The sequence below is a fragment of the Chiloscyllium punctatum genome, chromosome 6 (assembly GCF_047496795.1).
Source record: "Chiloscyllium punctatum isolate Juve2018m chromosome 6, sChiPun1.3, whole genome shotgun sequence".
Classification (NCBI taxonomy): domain Eukaryota; kingdom Metazoa; phylum Chordata; class Chondrichthyes; order Orectolobiformes; family Hemiscylliidae; genus Chiloscyllium; species Chiloscyllium punctatum.
Genome location: NC_092744.1, coordinates 9,207,427 through 9,224,957, shown reverse-complemented (window position 1 = coordinate 9,224,957; position 17,531 = coordinate 9,207,427). Strand labels below are relative to the sequence as shown.

The following is a 17,531-nucleotide window of genomic DNA, read 5'->3' as shown; positions in this document are numbered from 1 at the left end:
TGTGAGAGAGAGATTGAGTGTGTCTGTGTGTGTCTGTGAGAGTGGGATTGAGTTTTTGTGCGTGTATGTCAGTGTGTGAGAGAGATTGAGTGTGTCTGTGTGATTGTCTGTGTGGGAGAGGGATTGAGTGTGTCTGTGCGTATGTCTGTGTGAGAGAGTGATTGACTGTATCTGTGTATGTCTGTGAGAGAGAGATTGTGTGTGTCTGTCTGTGAGAGAGAGATTGAGTGTGTCAAAGTGTATGTCTGTGTGAGAGAGGGATAGAGTATGTCTGTGTGTATGTCTGTGTGGGAGAGGGATTGAGTGTGTCTGTGTGTATGTCTGTGTGGGAGAGGGATTGAGTGTGTCTGTGTGTCTGTCTGTTGGAGAGAGATTGAGTGTGTCTATGTTTATGTCTGTGTGAGAGAGAAATTGAGTGTGTCTATGTGGTTGTCTCTGAGAGAGGGATTGAGTGTGTCTGTGTGTACATCTGTGTGTGAGAGATTGAGTGTCTGTGCGTAAGTCTGTGAGAGAGAGATGGAGTGTGTCTGTGTGAGAGAGAGATTGAGTGTGTCCTTGTGTATGTCTGTGTGAGAGAGAGATTGAGTGTGTCTGTGTGAGAGAGAGTTTGTGCCTCTGTATGTCTGTGAGAGAGAGATTGAATGTGTCTGTGTGTATGTCTGAGAGAGTGAATGAGTGTGTCTGTGTATGTCTGTGCAAGAGAGGGATTGAGTGTGTCTGTGTATGTCTGTGAGAGAAAGATTGTGTCTGTGTATGTATCTGAGAGATTGAGTGTGTCTGTGTATGTCTGTGTGAGAGAGGGATTGAGTGTGTCTGTGTATGTCTGTCAGAGAGAGATTGAGTGTGTCTGTCTGTATGTGTGTAAATCTGTGTATGTCTGTGTGTATGAATCTGAGAGATTGAGTGTGTCTGTGTATGTGTGTGAGAGAGGGATTGAGTGTGTCTGTGTGTAAGTCTGTGTGCGAGAGATTGAGTGTCTGTGTGTAAATCTGTGAGAGATTGAGTGTGTCTGTGTGAGAGAGAGATTGTGTGTCTGTGTGAGAGGGATTGAGTGTGTCTGTGTATGTCTCTGAGAGAGAGATTTTGTGTGTCTGTAAGAGTGTGTGTGTATATATATGTATGTGTTGGGGCGGGGGGAGGGCTGTGTGGCCAGTTGAGGAGATGGACCTCTCCAGTCACTGTCACACCCCTTCCCCTCCCTCATGGTCCTGCGAAGACCCTGGAGCATTGACACTGGCAGTTACACAAACTTCTCGCGTCCCGGGAAACTTACTTCTCTCCGTTTCGGTCTCTCTCTCTCTCTGTGGGGGGTGGGGACGGGCGCGCGTGCCCGTGGCCTCTCGCGAGAGCGCGCGCCGCTCGGGCTGAGCCGCGGGTCTCGCCCTCGGGAGGTCACTGAGTCGCTGGAGCTGGTGGAGATGGCAGTGCGGCGCTTTCCTGTCTCTTTGCCCACTGTGCTGTTGCTCCTGGCCAGCCTGACTCTCCTCATCTCCTCAGCCTCAGAGCAGCAGCCCATTCCTAACGGTGAGCTACACTCTCTTGCTCGGTAAAAGGCAAGACTAAAAACTTTCTCTTTTTGGTTCTTCCGCCCTCCTCTCTAAAGTTGAAATGTTCCTGTGTATTGGAGTTACTTAATTTCTCTATGCAAGGATTTTTCTTTATATAAGTAATGCTCCACAATAAATTATTAATTTCCTTAAGTCATAGTATTAATTCTAATTTTCTGAAGTTTTCATTGCCAAAATTGATTTGAGAGTTTTAAAAGTTTTGATTGCAGTGTTATTTATTAGCTTCTCTTGTCAGTACGAAGTTTAAATGTAGCTGTTATTGCCAAAGTTTTATTTTGATTCGTTAAAGGGGTTCCACTCCCTTCTGTTCTTCACTAACTTCAGTTACTGTCCATCTGTTGAAAATCAGAAAATAAAATTGTTCATTTAAAGACTCGGCTTTCTCACTGCTGGGGGTCAAGTAACGCTGTACTGGAAATCCCTCTGACATACCTGAAACAAATGTTTCTTGTGGGCAGTGGCAAAATCTGCACTGCTCATTAATCCTCATCAAGAGTGTCTGTTTTGTTTGGACCCAAATAACTGTCCTGGCTTCCTCATGATCATTAGCGCTGTCTGCGTGCAGACCAGCATGTAGTTCATCCACGTAAATGATTTTAGGGGAATCTGTAAATGTTCGTTTGTGTATCATCTATACAAACTATGCTCGTAGTTTATTTACTGTAATATCAGTCTAGCAAGTTTTCCTGTTTTGTGAAAAACGCATCTTTAAATGTGCCCAGCCAACTTGTTGACTTAAATGTAATCCTTCGACTGGCAATCTCAAACCTCCCAAGGATGTCCTTTGCAGTTGTTTGCTTGGGTAAAAATGTCGTCGTTGTGTTTACATTGTGTGTATATTTTAGAACATTACCTAAACTGTTACTTGTAACCTAGTCTTTTCAATTGCTTTCACCACCATGACTTTAAAAGATCTGTAGTACATCATCCAGCACCCTGAAACCGAAATGGATGTGATACCTTCCTTATCCAAAGTGATGTATTTATTTGATGGATAATAGGAGGTGGATTTATGTCCACCATTTCTTGCATATATTTGACCCATTGCCTTGGGATAGATGATGAACAAAAGTGCACTCTTCTGTTGCTTTTGTAGTTGTCCTCACGTCTTTTTTTTTACGCTGTGAAAATGCATTACAGTCACAGATTTAGTGGTTGCTTTTGACCCTCTATCTACAATATGTCATTGTTGTAAGTGATTTCAAGCATAATTTGCTTTTATTGATATGAATAAATAAAACTTTTATATGGGCCTTTTATATCCTCCATTCAGCTGTTTGAGCAGTCACCCGGCAAAGCAGCATACAATTACGCTCTTAATTGTCAAATATTTATTTTAAATCTATTTTGAAAACCTTTTGCTGTCTTTAATTGTACCAATAAAACAATGCTTTCTGCTCTTTTAGCAAGAGCTTAAGTCTCTTTAAGTATATGTAATAGAATTTCATTGTGACTAATGGTATATTTGAAACTGTAGTTAGTTTTAATTAAGACAAATATCATAGGTGATTTGTGTACAGTACAATAGGGAGTTGGTGGTGTAATGTCACCAGACTATTAATCCAGCACCCAAGACTAATGTTCTGGGGACATTAATTTGAATCCCACTGAATTCCACAAAAATATGGAATTAAAGCTAATTTGGTTGTGATGAGGTAACCACTTGTCGATTGCTATAAAAACCCATCTGATTCATTAATGTCCTTTAAGGGAAGTGTATGATTGGAACAAGGGCAGAGTGGGTCACATTCACTGAGATCCTTATTTGGGGCTGCTAACTTGGGCCAGCCAGGGACCCCTGGTTGACAGGTATAAACAGGAGTGTCAGAAGTTATCCTAACTGTAGGGCCGGGCTCTGAGCTGGCTGGTCAGGGTCCATGTACTGTGCACATGTAAATGAAGGGTGATTGGTGACAGAATACCAACCTCTGTGCAGTTATTCCAGCAAGGAAATCTGCCACCTTGACCTGGTTTGACCCACATTTCAACTCAGACCCACAGTAATGTGATTGACTCTTACCAGCCCTCTGAAATGGTGAAGTAAGCCACTCAGTTCAAGGGCAGATTTGGCGATTCTATGAACAAATAAAAAGCAAGGGCATACAAGTAGAATTTTTGAAATTTTGTTTGATGGTTATCTGTGAATTGGAATGTAATGAGTATCTGAAAGCTGAAGGAAGGGGTGAAGAGACAGGGATATGGATGCTGATGAAGGGGTTTTGTGCAGATATTCATTAGAAGGGTTGATGAGGAAAAGGTTACCATCAGCAGCTGAAGAGCAAGTGGTGTGGAACCAGAAGGAAAGTGTCCTGTTTTTCTCTTGTACTCATCATCTAATAAATCCTACTCTTGTCTTCAGAGCTTTCTTCATGTCTTCTTAAGTTCAAGTCTTGTTTTTGGTCTGGTTGAGTTGTCCACAATGTTCCACTAGATCAGAGTGGTGCTGGAAAAGCACAGCAGGTCAGGCAGCATCCGAGGAGCAGGAAAGTCGACGTTTCGGGCAAAAGCCCTTCATCAGGAATTCACCATTCCTGATGAAGGGCTTTTGCCCGAAATGTTGATTTCCCTGCTCCTCGGATGCTGCCTGACCTGCTGTGCTTTTCCAGCACCACTCTGTTCTAGACTCTGATCTCCAGCATCTGCAGTCCTCACTTTCGCCATAATGTTCCACTGTTCAGGATGGACACTAAAGAGTGCAGTGTCTTGTTTTTGTTCTGCTTCAAAGCAGTAATTTGCTATTTAGGCAAGCTGTATAAATAGCTGAGAGTTTGAACATTGTTACGATTTTATATTTAGTCCAGGATAACAGGATGGATATATTTATGTTTATACTTGCAAACCAACGTCCGTATCTTTCATGTATAAAGAACTGAGGGTGCTGGCGATACTCCACAGGTCAGGACTCATCTGTGGAGAGAGAAACAGATTTAATGTTTAAAGTTCTATATCGGAATCCTTGTCGTCTATCTTGAGCCATCTAGCCCTTGTTTCAGAGGTAAGGATGATACCACTGAACTACATGAGCCTCAGCTCATTGGGGTGGTATTGAATTCTTGGTTGGAAGTCAATAGGATTGACCAGGTGGAGATTGAACTAATGACCTTGGCATTATTAAACCAAGTTCTAACCACAATCAGTACATCAGGGTATGTCTGATTCCTAAAATCTCCAGATGCTCCATCAATGACATTCCTTTTCACCTTAAGATCGGAAATTGTGTAAACAACAACAGATATCACCATGTTCTGCACTGTTCGTAATTTCTCAGATACTGAAGCAGTCCCTGTCCACACGCAACAAGACCTGGTATAGCATCCAGGCCTGGATTGATGAGCTGCAAGCAACATTTGTCTGACACAAGTGTTAGGAAATGACCATCTCCAATAAGAAGGAATCCTGCCACATCCCGTTGACATTCAGTGACATTAGCATTGCTATCAACATCCTGGGGATTACCATTGATCAGAAACTGAAATTGACCAGCCATTTAAATACTATGGCTACAAGATGTGAGCACTTTTGTAGCTAGTAACTCACCTCCTGTCTTTAGTACCTGTTCGCCATCTTTTAGACACAAATCAGGAGTAGGATGGAACACCCTACAACTTGCTTGGATGAGTGCAACTCCACCAACACTGGAGACACTCAACACCATTCTGCACAAAAATGCTTATTTGATCGGCGCCTAATTAACCACTTGCAGTATTCACTCTCTTCATTATCAATGCAAAAAGGCAACCGTGTGTACCATCTACAAGATCTATGTCAGCAGTTTACAAAGGGACCTCGAGCAGCATCTTCCACATCTGCAACCTCTACCACAGAGAAGGAAAAGAGAGAGAGAGAGTAACTTTTATTTGTCATTTCTACCAAATACAACTGATACAGTGAAAAACAGAGACAGCAACAGGTACATGGGAATACCACGCCGACATGTTCCCCTCTAAGCCACCCGCTTCCTGATTTAGAAATATACCATTACCCCTTTATTACCACTGAGCTAAAATCCTGGAACTCACTCCCTAACAATATTGTGGATCTAATATAGGATGTCCACTGTAGCAGTTCAAGAAAGCAACTCACCACCACATTCTTGAGGGCAGCTAGAGATAAGTGATTAATGTTGGACTGGCCAGTGCTGCCCTCGTCCCACAAGCGGATTTAAAAAAAAATTTCCCTGGGCTTATAGCCTGGAGGGTAGTGGCAATTGCATTCAAGTGGGGTAAATTATTCAGGGTGATATAAAGCTTATCAAAGGCTTGTCCAAAGATGTGGGAATTAGGTGAATTGGCAATGCTAAATTGCCCATAGTGTTCATAGGTGTGTAGGTTAGGTGCCTGAGTCAGGTGAACTGTAGAGTGATAGGGTAAGGGAATGGGTCTTGGTGGGTTACTCTTCGGAGGGTTGGTGTGGACTTGATGGGCCTAATGGTGTGTTTCCGCATTGGTAGTCAGGTGGTTGTCCTGATGAAGGAGCAGCGCTCCAAACGCTAGTGCTTCCAAATAAACCTGTTGGTCTATAAACTTCATATTTTGTGATTTTTAATTCTGTTTCCACACTGTCGGGATACTGTGAAGATTTGTGAAAGGAGGAGAGAATGGGTAGGCGTTGAGTCTTGATCAATCGGGGAATCGAGGGCTTCAGGGAAAGGGCAGGAAAGTGAATGTGAAGAATGTTGAATGGCAGAGCAGACTCAAGGAGGCGAGTGGCCTACTCCTGTTCCTATTTCCTGTGGCCTTAGAGATGTAGAAAGAGAACTCCACAAGCTGCATTTCCCCTAGCTGATATCCTAGCTACTAATGGTGCGTTCTCTTCCAAGAGAAGCAGGAGTTGGAGTGGAGAGTTTTGGGAACTGTCAGACTGGAGGGAGATGACCATGACTGGAATTAAACATCAGGATTTTAAATTTGAGTTGTGGAATTGGGAGACAATTTAGATTGCAAACAAGACGCGTGGGATTTTGGCAGATACTTCAGAGAATGTCAGCAGAGGCCCAAAGTATACGTGTTGACTTTATTCAAGGAGGAGTGCAGTCTGGGGTTTTGGCAGAGAGGGTAGGAAGATGGGAGTAATGATGACCAGTAGACAACACTTTCCATCTTGTGTGCCAGTCAGTAATGCACTGTCAGTTGCTGGTTTGTTTATTACCTGTAATTCGGTTCCTCAGTTCAACCTCGTTCCTACTGAAGCAAAACAGTAACAAGTCTAGGAATGTTGTTCACAAAAGTGCAGCTGATGTGTAATTTAATCCACAATCCACATTTAACACTGATGGAGCTGTTAATGGAAATCAGGTCATAAAAGAAGCAGAGTTTTATTCCAGACTCTCTCTCTTGCAGTTAACAGAGCTAAACAAAACATAACATAGTCCAATACAACATGTGTCGCTGTGCAGTGAATAGAAAGTGGGGAAAGCCCACTCATTTGTTTCATGTAATGCAGTCAGGACAAATGAGGTCACAGCTCTTGTGTTTTACCGATTTATGGGATTCAGATGTGAAGTCTACCAGATGTGTCTGCGCTAAAATATAGATGGGGGTGTGAGGTGAGTCAGATGACATCACTGTAGAAGCATGAAGACAGGAAACAAAATCTTGTGGCAGACAACTGGGTAACAAGTTGAAGCAGTGACTGCGGTTACATTACAGTTTTACATTAGGTAGATGTATTATTCCTTTGTCATTGCAAAAAACCTTCCAGAAACAGTACCTCTTATTATCACTAGATTTACATGGTACTCTTAAAAGGAGCATTTATGTGGGTTAGCCACGTTACTTTGGATGGTATGCCATTCGGGGAAACTTAAATTTGACATGTCTAACTGTTTCACTGTTGCATTTTGAAAAGTAAGTCTTCATTTATTCAGCAAACTATAAACCTGAAGTGAGATCAATGCACAAAGTTAACAGCATGGTGGCTCAATGGTTAGCACTGCTGCTTTTCAGGGCCAGGGACCTGGGCTTGATATCACTCTCAGGCAATTGTCTGTGTGGCGTTTGCATATTCTTTCCGTGTCTGCATGGACTTTCCCCAGGTGCTCTGGTTTCCTCTCTCAGTCCAAAGATGTGCAGATCAGTAGGGTAAAGGAAGCGATTGGATGGGATGCTGTTTGGAGGGGGTGGTATGGACTCGATGGACTGAATGGCCTGCTTCTGTACTCTCAGGATTCTATGAATATTGATATATTTTTTAAACCCACAAACTTTTTTAAAAATAATTTAAAACAACAGTCATAGCAATTGTTAGGAAGGATGGACATACAAACCATGGTAAATATTCAGCCTGGAGCCCAGTTACAAGTGGAGTTCCACAGGGTTCAGTTCTGGGTCCTCTGCTGTTTGTAATTTTTATTAATGACTTCGATGAGGGAGTCGAAGGGTGGGTCAGTAAATTTGCAGATGATACGAAGATAGGTGGAGTTGTGGACAGTGAGGAGGGCTGTTGTCGGCTGCAGAGGGACTTAGATATGATGCAGAGCTGGGCTGAGGAGTGGCAGATGGAGTTAAACCCTGCCAAGTGTGAAGTTGTCCATTTTGGAAGAACAAATAAGAATGCGGAATACAGGGTTAATGGTAGGGTTCTTAGTCAGGTGGAGGAACAGAGGGATCTTGGGGTCTATGTACATAGATCTTTGAAGGTTGCCACTCAGGTGGATAGAGTTTGTAAGAAGGCCTATGGAGTATTATCGTTCATTAGCAGAGGGATTGAATTCAAGAGTCGTGAAGTGATGTTGCAGCTGTACAGGACTTTGGTTAGGCCACAGTTGGAGTACTGTGTGCAGTTCTGGTCGCCTTACTTTAGGAAAGATGTGGAAGCTTTGGAGAGGGTGCAGAGAAGATTTACCAGGATGTTGTCTGGAATGGAGAGTAGGTCGTAGGAGGATAGGTTGAGAGTTCTCGGCCTTTTCTCGTTGGAACGGCGAAGGATGAGGGGTGACTTGATAGAGGTTTATAAGATGATCAGAGGAATAGATAGAGTAGACAGTCAGAAACTTTTTCCCCGGGTACATCAGAGTGTTACAAGGGGACATAAATTTAAGGTGAAGGGTGGAAGGTATAGGGGAGATGTCAGGGGTGGGTTCTTTACCCAGAGAGTGGTGGGGGCATGGAATGCGCTGCCCGTGGGAGTGGTAGAGTCAGAATCATTGGCGACCTTTAAGCGGCATTTGGATAGGTACATGGATGGGTGCTTAATCTCGGTTAGAAGTTCGGCACAACATCGTGGGCCGAAGGGCCTGTTCTGTGCTGTATTGTTCTATGTTCTATGTTCTAAACACAGGCCATTCATCCACATGGGTCTGTTCTGCCACTTATTAAGTTTATGGCTGATCTGATCTGAACCTTAAATCCACAGTCATGCCAATCCCTGACCATCTTTCCCTCTTTTCTTCCCAATGATCTCTCCAGTTCTGCCTCAAAAATATTCAAAGACTCTGCTCAGACCGCCTTTTTCAGGAAAACTCATGACCCTCTCTAAAACAAACATTACCTCATCTCTGATTCAAATGGGCGATCCCTTATTTTTAAACAGTGACCCCTAGTTCTAGATTCTGCCTTATTAGGGAACATCTCTCCATGCCTACCTTGTTAGGATGCATCAGGACCTTTTACAGAAATCTTCTAATCAGCCAGTGCAGGGAAATTATTACACAAGGCAATGTTTTCATGTGGTGCGTGTATGGAATGAGCTGCTAGAGGAAGTGGTGGAGGCTGGTACAATTACAACATTTAAAAGGCATTTGGATGGGTTTATGAATAGGAAGGGTTTGGAGGGATATGGGCCGGGTGCTGGCAGGTGGGACTAGATTGGGTTGGGGTATCTGGTCGGCATGGATGAGTTGGACCGAAGGGTCTGTTTCCGTGCTGTACATCTCTATGACTCTATGACCTCTGGAGGTGATGGGACTTGAACCCAGGCCTCATACCTCAGAGGTAAGAAGCCGACCACTGTGCCAATGAAGTCTTCAGGATCTTGTATGTTTCAATCTGTTAAAAGTAAGCAAGAATATGTGTCGTAAATAATTTTGAGCACTATAATTGTGTTTTTTTTGTGGTAATTCAAGATTTAAATGTTAAATGCCCTTTGTGACTTTAGATACACCTCTTGTGAGTGAGCCATTACCTTTGATTACCGACAGCAGAGAAAAGAGTAAGAATGATATTTACAGGTAAAGGTGATAAGTTGGGTATGACTGTGTGGAGTAGCTCAACATTTTTACATAAATGTAGCCTTTGCTATCTTTGCTGAGTGCTTGAAATCCCCCATTTCTGGCTGTGAGAAGAGTCTAACTGCAGCAATCTTTTTTGAGGTACCTGAAGGAATTTTACTGGAATTGTAGTCTACAAAGCAGAAATGAACGATTCACTATCTGAAGAACAGAAGCCAATGTTCATTTCCCTGGACTCTCAAACCCATGATTACCCAACAGTACTTGTGTATGATTGCAGGTTTCCAAATTGGTAGACTTCGATATAAAGACCAGGAAAACTGTCTTTTAGATTTGCTTTGGCTCCATTGCCCATTATATTGAATAAAAGAAAGAGAAGGTTCCTGCATTTTAGTGCAGTATAATCTTGCTCATGTCCAGGATGCCCTAAGTCAGATAATTTGCTGACCGAGGTGACATCATACCAAATGCCAGCCCAATTTGGGAAAACAATCTGATCATTTCCTTTCCCAGACACTTGGATGATTGGAATTAGCTCTAAAGTCTAACTACGCTGAAGTTGATTTTCGTATGAGAGAATCTTATTCCTGGTGCAAGATTATCTCTGGCTCATCCATAAACTGATCCAGCTGTCACCAAACTGCGAGTCACCTTTCACCACGTGAGTCTATAAACTGTTCACTCAATCCAGTATTCTTTGGGGATTTAAAACAAAAAATCCCACCTCACACCCATACTATAGAGCTATAGAGATGTACAGCACAGAAACAGACCCTTCAGTCCATCTCATCGATGCTGACCAGATATCCTAAATTAATCTAGTCCCATTTGCCAGCATTTGGCCCATATTCCTCTAAACCCTTCCTATTTTTACACCCATCCAGATGCCGTTTAAATGTTGTAATTGTACCAGCCTCCACCACTTCCTCTGGTAGTTCATTCTGTACATGCAGCACCCTCTGTGTGAAAAAGTTGCCCCTCAGCTCGCTTTTAAATCTTTCCCCTCTTACCTGAAACCTAAACCCTCTAGTCCTGGACTCCCATACTCTGGGGAAGAAGACCTTGTCTATTTAACCAATCTATGCCCCTCATGATTTAATCAACCTCTAGATGGTCACCCCTCAGCCTCGACACTCCAGGGAAAACAGTTGGGACTGTCTATATCATTCATGTGCCATATCCTGCTTGTCACTTTCCCACTGAATTCCACATGTTTGAAGTGTCTGTGTCTTTGTGACTTATAAAAGATGTCGGCTGACTTTATTTTCTTCTTGCATTGCCTTAGGGAATTCTTACACATCTGTGTTTGTACAGGACCTCAGCATGTCCTTGTAGGGGAATCCAAAGAGTCTTACAACCAGTAGATTGCTTTTGATGCATCGTGTAACAACTGACAGCCAGCTTGTTGTGGAGGTGATGGTGTTGGACTGGGATGGGCAAATTTAAAAATCACACAACACCAGGTTATAGTCCAACAGGTTTGTTTGGAAACACTAGCTTTTGGAGCTAGCTACCTGATGAAGGAGCAGCGCTCCGAAAGCTTGTATTTCCAAGTAAACCTGTTGGATCATAACCTGGTGTTGTGAGATTTTTAACTTTAGGCAACTTGTTCACAGCAAGGGCTGGTGAACATTAATTAAATGACACCCTTGTTACTATGATTTGGAGGTGCCGGTGTTAGACTGGGATGTACAAAGTATGAAGGAGCAGTGTTTTGAAAGTTAGTGCTTCCAAATAAACCTGTTGGACTATAACCTGGTGTTGTGTGATTTTTAACTTGACACTATGGGAGTTTTCTCAGTGATTTTGACAGAAAAATGTCAGCCAGGATATCGGGAAACCGTCCGTTCTTCTGATTGTGCCTGGAATATTTTATGTGAATGTGAGAACTGCAGATGCTGGAGCTCAGAGTCAAGATTAGAGGGGTGATGGAAAAGCACAGCAGATCAGGCAGCATCTATGTTCACAAATTAACCTGGATCATATGCTAAGCATTAATCTTTCCTTTCCCTATCTGTGGACTCTCCCTAAGATATTTGTGAATTTTTGTCTCCCCCTACCTTTTTGACCATTTGTGCATTTTGGATTTCCTTCACCCCATCGTTGGTGACTGCACTGTTAGTTGTCCAAACTTCATGCATTGGAGTTCCCTCCCTAAATCTCTCCAGCATTGTATTTCTCTTTGCACTGACAACACGTATAGAGTTGTAGAATCATGGAGTCATACACCACGGAAACAGACCCTTCGGTCCAACTCTTCGACACCGACCAGACAATCTAGTCCCATTTGTCAACACTTGGCCCATATCCCTCTAAACTCTTCCTATTCATGTACCCAACCAGATGTCTTTCAAATTGAACCCACCTGCACCACTACTTCTGGCATGCACACACCACCATCTGCGAGAAAAAAATACCCTTGGGTCCCTTTTAAATCTTTCCCCTCTCACCTTAACCCTGTGTCCTCTAGTTTTGGAGTCCCCTACTCTGGGGAAAAGATCTTGGCTATTCACCCTAACCATGCTTCTCCTTATAAACCTCTATAAGGTCACCCCTCAGCCTCTGACACTCTAGGGGGAAAAAAGGAACCAGCTTACTCAGCCTCTCTTTAAAACTCAAACCTGAAGTCCTGGGAACATGCTTGTAAATGTTTTCTGCGCATTCTCAAGTTTAGCAACCTCTTTCCGGTAGAAGGGTGACTAGATTCTTAAAGTATCTCAAAAGTGGCCTCACTAATGTCCTGTATAGCTCAACATGCCATCCCAACTCCTATAAACATTGTTCTGACCAGTGAAAGGAAGCATATCAAACACCTCCCTCACCATCCTGTCTACCTGCGGTTCCACTTTCAAGGAACTACTAACCTGTACTCTAAGCCTCTTTGTTTGGCAGGACCTTACCATGATAGCGTCTCCAGTATATGCATCCAAATAATTTATATAAATAACGAACATTTGTGGACCCAGCACTGGTCCTTGTGGCACAGTGCTAGGCACAGGCTTTTTAAAAATGTTTCTCTTTGACCAAGCATGTGGACATCTTTTACACATCTTTTACATGGCTCTTGGTTTAAGGTTGTTTGATAACAGTCCCGTGAAGCATCAGATGGTGCATTGTAAATGGAAGCTGTTTTTAGGACTAATTATGGTGCAGATTGAAAGCTTAGAGACCTAATCCTAAAAACAAGTTTTCACTTTATAGAAAAAGAAAAGAATGGATGATGAAAATCAGAGGTTTAAAAAAAACACAGGAATTGGTGGAAGAGATGCTGGACCCGAAAAATTAACTCTACTTTCTCTCTTCACAGATGCTGCCAGACTTGCTGAGCTTCTGCAGCAATTTCTGTTTTTGTTTTGCCACTATAGATTGGATTTGTTAGAATAATGTCAGAAATGTGTTGAGATAATGGGAAAGCTTTCACTACCGTAGAGAAGATTAGGAAGAAACGTAATTGTTTTGAAAGTCCAGAATGCTGTTGATAGAATGTTTTGGGAATAAAATTATCTTCTCTGCTAAAGCGTATCTACAGTTATGTCTCCATGAGCTTAATTTTAGGTTGCTATAGCAAACAGCTGGTGGCCTTTAATGCTGTAACTATCAATGGACATATGGTCTGGCATGGAACTTGAACTCCTAGCATGCTTAGTGATGCTGTTAAAACAAAAGACTGAATTTGTTCTGGCAACTGAGGGCAGCATGGTGGTTCAGTGGTTAGCACCGCTGTCTCACAGTGACAGGGAGTTGGGTTCAATTCCAGCCTCGGGTGACTATGTGTGGAGTTTGCACATTCTCCCCAAGTCTGCGTGAGTTTCCTCTGGGTGCTCTGGTTTCCTCCCACAGCCCGAGGATTTGCTGGTTAAGGTGTATTAGCCATGCTAAATTGCCTACAGCATCCAGGAATACAGAGGGAAAGTGAATTAGTTATAGGGGATGGGGACAGGGAATGATGCTATTCAGAGGGTCAATGCAAACTTGATGAGCTGAATGACCTCTATCTGCACTTTAGGAACTCTATGACTTTGACAATTTAAATTCCAGTGTCCTTTTGAAAAACTGACTCTGTAATGGATGTATTTTTAGCATGGTCAAGAGCATCCTGAACATAGGAATGTTTAATGATCAAAAATATCTTGATTTAAATGTCAGTATGGAAGAATATTGAACTGGTGTCTAATTAATCCTCTTCTCAGATTTGGAAATACTATAGACTCTGACAGCAGATCATGAAATCCTTTATACCATTTTTGCTTCTTGCACAAATTGACAGTATGTTCCTCAGCAGTGAAAGGAGTTAAGTGAAAGTGTATGTGTCCCCAGAACAAGGCTCTCCCATACCTTAGCTGCTGTAAACCTCCAACTCCTGACTCACATTCTTGGTGATTATAGAAAATGCTGTGCGCAGTGCTAAGGAACTGAGGTCACAGTATTCCAAAGTATTTCTTCTCTCTTTCCACTCCCCCCAACCAGCCACAATAAAAGATATTTGCTTGGCTCACTTGCCATGACCCTTCTATGGCTGACCAATCTTTACACTGGGTTTGTGTATTTATATTACAAGTAAAACATTTGTTTAAACGTTTGATACAATTGCTGAATACTTGGTATTCATGAGTGTTTAAACAGAGCTTTCTGTTGTGTTGATCCTTGAGTTGATTTGTCAAATTGCTCTGAGTTTCAGAAAATAGTCAATGTTTTCAAAACCTTTAACAAAACAGAAACTGTGAGTGAATTCCACAGATCTGAGACATTGTTAGTAAGTTTGCAGATGGCACCAAAATTGATGGTGAAGAAAGTCATCCAAGATTACAAAGAGATCTTAATCAATTGGGTCAGTGGTCCGAGAATTGGCAGATGGAGATAAATTTGGAAAAAATAGGAGGTATTGCATTGTGGTAAAACAACAAGGGCAGTCCTCATACAGTTACCGGTAGGGTCCTGGATAGTGTTGTATAATGGGGAGACCCAAGGGTTCAAAGAACAATCCAGCACAGGAACAGGCTCTTCGGCCCTCCAAGTCTGCGCTGCCACATTTTGCCCTTCCGTACTAAAACTGTCTTCACTTATAGGATCCATATCCCTCTATTCCCTTTCTATTCACGTATTCGTCCAGGTGAGTCTTCAATGCTGCTGTTGTGTCTGCTTCCACCACCTCCATTGGCAGCACATTCCAGGCACTCACCACCCTTTGTGTGAAAAACCTGCCTTGCACATCTCTTTTAAACTTACCATCACCCCTGCACTTTGAACTTGTGAACCTTGTAAATGACCCCTCCACCTTGGGAGAAAGCATCGTTCTTTTCACTCAATCCATGCCATTCGCAATCTTACGAACTTCTATCAGGTCACCCATCAATCTCCTGCATTCCAGTGAAAACAAGTCCAGTCTATCCAGCCTTTCTTCATAGCTTAAATCCTCCATACCAGGCAACATCCTGGTAAACGTTTTCTGTACCCTCTCCAATGCATCTACATCCTTCTGGTAGTATGGGGACCAGAACCCTGTGCAGTATTCCAATTGTGGCCTAACTAAAGCTCTATAAAGCTGCAGCACAACTTATTTATCCTCATACTCAATGTCCCTTCCAATGATGGTGCAAGCTTATCTCCCTGTGCTGCCAACTTCAGTGATCTGTGGAACTGCACACCCAGATACCTCTGCATATCAATACTCTGAAGGTTACTGCCACTCACTGTATAATTTCCACCTTTACTTGACCTTCCAAAATGCATCACCCCATATTTGTCCAGATTAAACTCCATCTGCCATTTTTCTGCCCATGCCTCCAACTGATCTATATCATGCTGTATTCTCTGACAATCCTCCTCACTATCTACAACTCCAACAATCCTGCAAACTTATTAATTAGACCGGCCACGTGTTCCTCCAAATCATTTATGAAGATCACAAACAGCAGAGGTCCCAGCACTGATCCCTGCAGAACACCACTAGTCACAGCCCTCCATTCTGAAAAGCATCTGTCCACCTCTACCCTCTGTCTGCTATGACTAAGCCTGTTCTGTACCCATCTTGCCAGCTCACTCCTGATACCATGTGACTTCACCTCTTGTACCAGTCTGCCATGAGGGATCTTGTCAAAGGCTTTACTGAAGTCCATGTAGAGAACATCACCCGCTTTTCCCTCATCACTCATCTTCTTCACCTCATAGAATCAAAGAGATGTACGGCACTGAAACAGGCCCTTCGGTCCAACCCGTCCATGTCGACCAGATATCCCAACCCAATCCAGTCTCACCTGCCAGCACCCGGTCCATATCCCTCCAAGCTCTTCCTATTCATATGCCCATCCAAATGCCTTTTACATGTTGCAATTGGCAGTTCATTCCATACACATACCGCCCTCTGCGTGAAACTATGAAGTTAGTGAGGCACAAAACCATGCTATGTATTGTGAATAAGTCCATTTGCTTCTAAATCTGTATAGATCTCTTCCCTGAGAATCTTTTCTGATAATATCCATACCACCGACATGAAACACTGAGGCCTGTAATTTCCAGGATGATTCCTGCTATCTTTCTTAAACAATAGGATAACGCTGGCTATTCTCCAGTCCTCTGGGACCTCACCTGTGGCCAAAGAGGATACAAAGATGTCTGTCAATGCTCAAGCAATTTTTTACTCTTGCCTCCCTCAATATTCTGGGATAGATCCCAACAGGACCCGAGGATATATCTACCTTAATACTCCTGGTCCATAATTCTTTGAAATTTGTGTTCACGTGTAGGCAGGATGTTAAAGAAGGTGTTTGCCTTCATTGCTCAGACTTTTTCTGTATAGAAGTTGGGACATCATGCTGAGGTCATACATGACATTGGTGAGGCCTCTTTTGGAGTACTGAAGGAAAGATATTATTAAACTGGAGAGGGTTCAGAAATGGTTTAAGATATAAAAATAGGCTGGAAAGGCTGGGACTTCTTCCAGTGGAACATAGGAGGCTGAGGGGTGACCTTATTGAGATTTTAGAATCATAAGGGGCATGGATACGCTAAATTGCAAAGGTTTTAGCTCAAAGTTCAAAACTACAGGGCATATTTTTAAGGTGGGAGGAAGAACATTTGAAAAGGATCCAAGGGACATCTTCTTTACACAGAGTGTGGTTCATGTGTGGAATGAACTGCCAGTGGTGGATACAGGTACAGTTACAACATTTAAAAGATATTTGGATAAGTTCATGAATAAGAAAGATTTGGAGTGATATGGGCCAAATGAAGGCAGGTGGGACTAGTTTGGTTTGGGATTATGTTCAGCATGGACTGAAGTTTTCATGCAGTGTGACTCTGACTCCATGTCTGTGGCAGCATCTGTGGAATGGAATCAAAGTTAACGTTTCAAGTCTGATGACTTCATCAAACTGATCAGAACAGAGTCTGATGAAGAGTCACTGGACTCAAAACATTAACTCTGCTTACTTCCTCCAGACCTGATGAACTTCTCCAGCAACTTCAGTTTTAGTTTCAGATCTCCATCGGCTGTAGTTTGGTAATTCTGGTTTCCAGCATCTGCAGTCATTGTTTTTACCTAGTTGATTTTAACCTTACTGCGAATCCTCTCGCAAGGATGCCTGCCTTGAAGAAGTTTTCCTCCTCTCTCTACAAGAATCTCAGGGAGTCCCTCTCCCACTGTAACTCCCAGGTCATTTCCTCTGCCCTGAAGCTCTTCAACCATGTCCTGAAACAGACTCAACTCTATGCTACTTTCTCCCCAACCCCACCCTCCTCTCATTTATCTTTCCACCCTTCAGGCACTCTGCCTGTATTCCTAATGAAGGGCGTTTGCC

The 17,531-nt window shown here is 42.8% G+C and overlaps 1 protein-coding gene across 2 annotated transcripts in view; it reads left to right on the top strand.

Moving 5' to 3' along the window:
- The first annotated feature begins 1,371 nt into the window (after positions 1 to 1,371).
- plod2 (procollagen-lysine, 2-oxoglutarate 5-dioxygenase 2) overlaps positions 1,372 to 17,531 on the top strand; it is a 171,348-nt gene continuing 155,188 nt past the window's right edge. The window contains exon 1 of one of the 2 annotated variants that reach the window (XM_072572006.1): positions 1,372 to 1,524. In XM_072572006.1, the coding sequence (XP_072428107.1) occupies positions 1,419 to 1,524 (106 nt within the window). In that variant the 5' untranslated portion in view covers positions 1,372 to 1,418. The remainder of the gene's footprint in view (positions 1,525 to 17,531) is intronic. The other variant, XM_072572007.1, reaches the window with a different exon arrangement.